The 2,311-nt window shown below is 33.7% G+C and overlaps 1 protein-coding gene across 1 annotated transcript in view; it reads left to right on the top strand.

Annotated features, from left to right (window-relative positions):
• Window positions 1-679: 679 nt before the first annotated feature.
• Window positions 680-2,311, top strand: part of ST7 (suppression of tumorigenicity 7) — a 230,989-nt gene continuing 229,357 nt past the window's right edge. The window contains exon 1 of the mRNA XM_011992485.1: window positions 680-800. Coding sequence (XP_011847875.1) covers window positions 788-800 — 13 coding nt within the window. The 5' untranslated portion in view covers window positions 680-787. The remainder of the gene's footprint in view (window positions 801-2,311) is intronic.

Here is a 2,311-nt window from a genome sequence, read left to right as displayed (position 1 = left end):
AAGATGAAGTAGCCATTGTTAAATTTTATTTAAAGTGTTAGCTAGGATATACTCAAGATTGAAACAATTGGCAATGGAGGAAAAGATGGCTCAGGATATGTGGCAATGTGACATTAAAGATTACATCAGATAGAGTGTGTCTCAATAATGACCATATGTCCTTTCCAGCTGATGTCTATTTTAGGACTTGGATAAATGAGTTGGAGGTCTTAGATATGCTATAAAGGATTGTTCTTGCATCGCCTTTATTAGTTTTGTTTTCCAATTGGTCAAATGTATTTCAAATGGACAAATGGATAAAATGTGCATATGTACTATCAAATGAATGGATGTAATGACAAAATTGTGACAAACATTGGGACGCTGATTCCTTTCAGGTTATGCGGCTTCATGTTGAGTACTAGGCTTCACTGAGTACTAGGAAGAAATATGAATATCTTGTGTCCTTTTCACTTACAGGAATAAAATAATTTATTTTTTCTCAAATAGAGTTCTAACCTAAAACCAAAATTTAGTTTTAACCTAATAATTAATACAGGAGTGAAATGGGAGTAAATAACAGTTATTTTCTGAGAGACATTTCTAAGGAAGACTTTAAAAGACCAGGCAAAGGAGGGCAGAGCCCAGCCGTTGCCGCTTGAGAAAGATAAGCAGAAGTGTGGGTGTGCTTAATGTCACATGGCAGGAGGCTTCCCCAGAATGGTTCGTCAGTCCAGGGAGCTGTTTCATTTTCTGGCTGATAGAGTTGTACTTGGAAAATACTCAGTTTCCTGCTTACTGCTTCATTATGGATTATACAGGTAAAATGAAATGTTAAATATTTTTCAGTTATGTAGAATTTAATATTTTGAATTTATATTTTAAAAATTACATTGATTGTGTGAGTACTTTAAAAAATATTGTGCATCAGTTTATTCCTGAGTATTGTATGAATTTGTTTTATCCAAATGGTGATTAATTTAGGGTAAGAGCTTAAGGGAATTTCTGAGATATACCTTTGTTGTTTCTTCCATTTCAGTTGGATCATACTTAAATGGACTTAAAATAAACTCCAACCCATAATTAACCCACATTTCTTAGACCAGAGGATTTAAAGTACAAACATCTGAGTTCAGATTATTTCACACAGGGAAATATGTACACAGTGTACAGAGCTTCTGTTATTGTGGTGGTGGTTTTGTGCTTGTGTATGGCTCTATTAGATGGTGTTAATGTAATGAAGTGAACTGGAGGATTTCAGTTTTTCTCCTAAATTTTCTGAGTATAAATGTGCCCAGATTTTTCTGACTTTTTCTGACCTTTCTAACCTTTTCCTTTTTTAAATTGCATAGCCTTGTTTCTCAATTTCTAGTTTCACTGAATGGTAAATTGGTACATGTTTAGAAATAAGGTTAGATTAACCATAGGTAGTGGTTGCTTGATGAGTAAGTGGGCGATTCCCTTACATCTGGTAGGGTAAAAGTGTGGGTGGGAGGTGAAGCAGTGATCAGATAAGGACATGAGTCTTTGCCCAAAATTTGTGTAACGAATTAAGAATTATATTACCCTAAATTTGAACTTTTGGGTAATGGTGACATTGTTTGCTGACAGATTGCTTTTAAACTAAAGAACGAAGAATTGGAAGATTTGTTTTCTAGGGCAGAGAGAGGCCACTTTTCATACCCAGTGTAATACAAATTTCCGTTTGCATCCAGATTGAACTGTACATATACAGTATCTATAAATTATTCCTGTAGGTGGATCTTTGGCAAGACAGTTAATTACAGTGTGCAAATAAAAGTTTTGTGAAATTGATCACTTAAAATATAGCTTTTAGGAGCTTGCTATTTAAAGGACTTTGTGGTAGATACTTTTTGAAGATAAAACATTTTAAAGCAATTAATTGCCCCAGAAGATTTGTTTTATAAATCTTTAGTATTCTATTTTAGGGCTTCTTTAAAGCAAGTATACCTGTATCTGTGTCTTGTGTGTGCATTTTGATTTTCTTTTCCTTGTTAGATTAGCATGCTAGAATTTGTGTTCCAGGGCTCTGAAGTAAAATGCACCTACCTTTTTAGAAGGTTCACTTTATGTGTGGTGCTACATTGAAGCAGGAAGGAACACATTTTAGCCATATGCAAAGAAATCAAATTTGTAAAATCCTACCACAGAGCTTTACTATGAGTATGCTTTTAGTTATAAATTTGTTCCTCTTCCCACAAAGAACACCATCATTGATGAATTCTTTCATTTTCTATAGTTTGTATATTGCCATTAAAACATTTCTTTGTTGTTCTTAAGTAATACTCTGTATATGTATAATTGATAGTTT

This window comes from Mandrillus leucophaeus, unplaced genomic scaffold (genome assembly GCF_000951045.1).
Source record: "Mandrillus leucophaeus isolate KB7577 unplaced genomic scaffold, Mleu.le_1.0 Scaffold1105, whole genome shotgun sequence".
Classification (NCBI taxonomy): Eukaryota; Metazoa; Chordata; class Mammalia; order Primates; family Cercopithecidae; genus Mandrillus; species Mandrillus leucophaeus.
The sequence above is the reverse complement of the archived record's forward strand: the minus strand, read 5'-3'. Positions and strand labels throughout refer to the sequence as shown.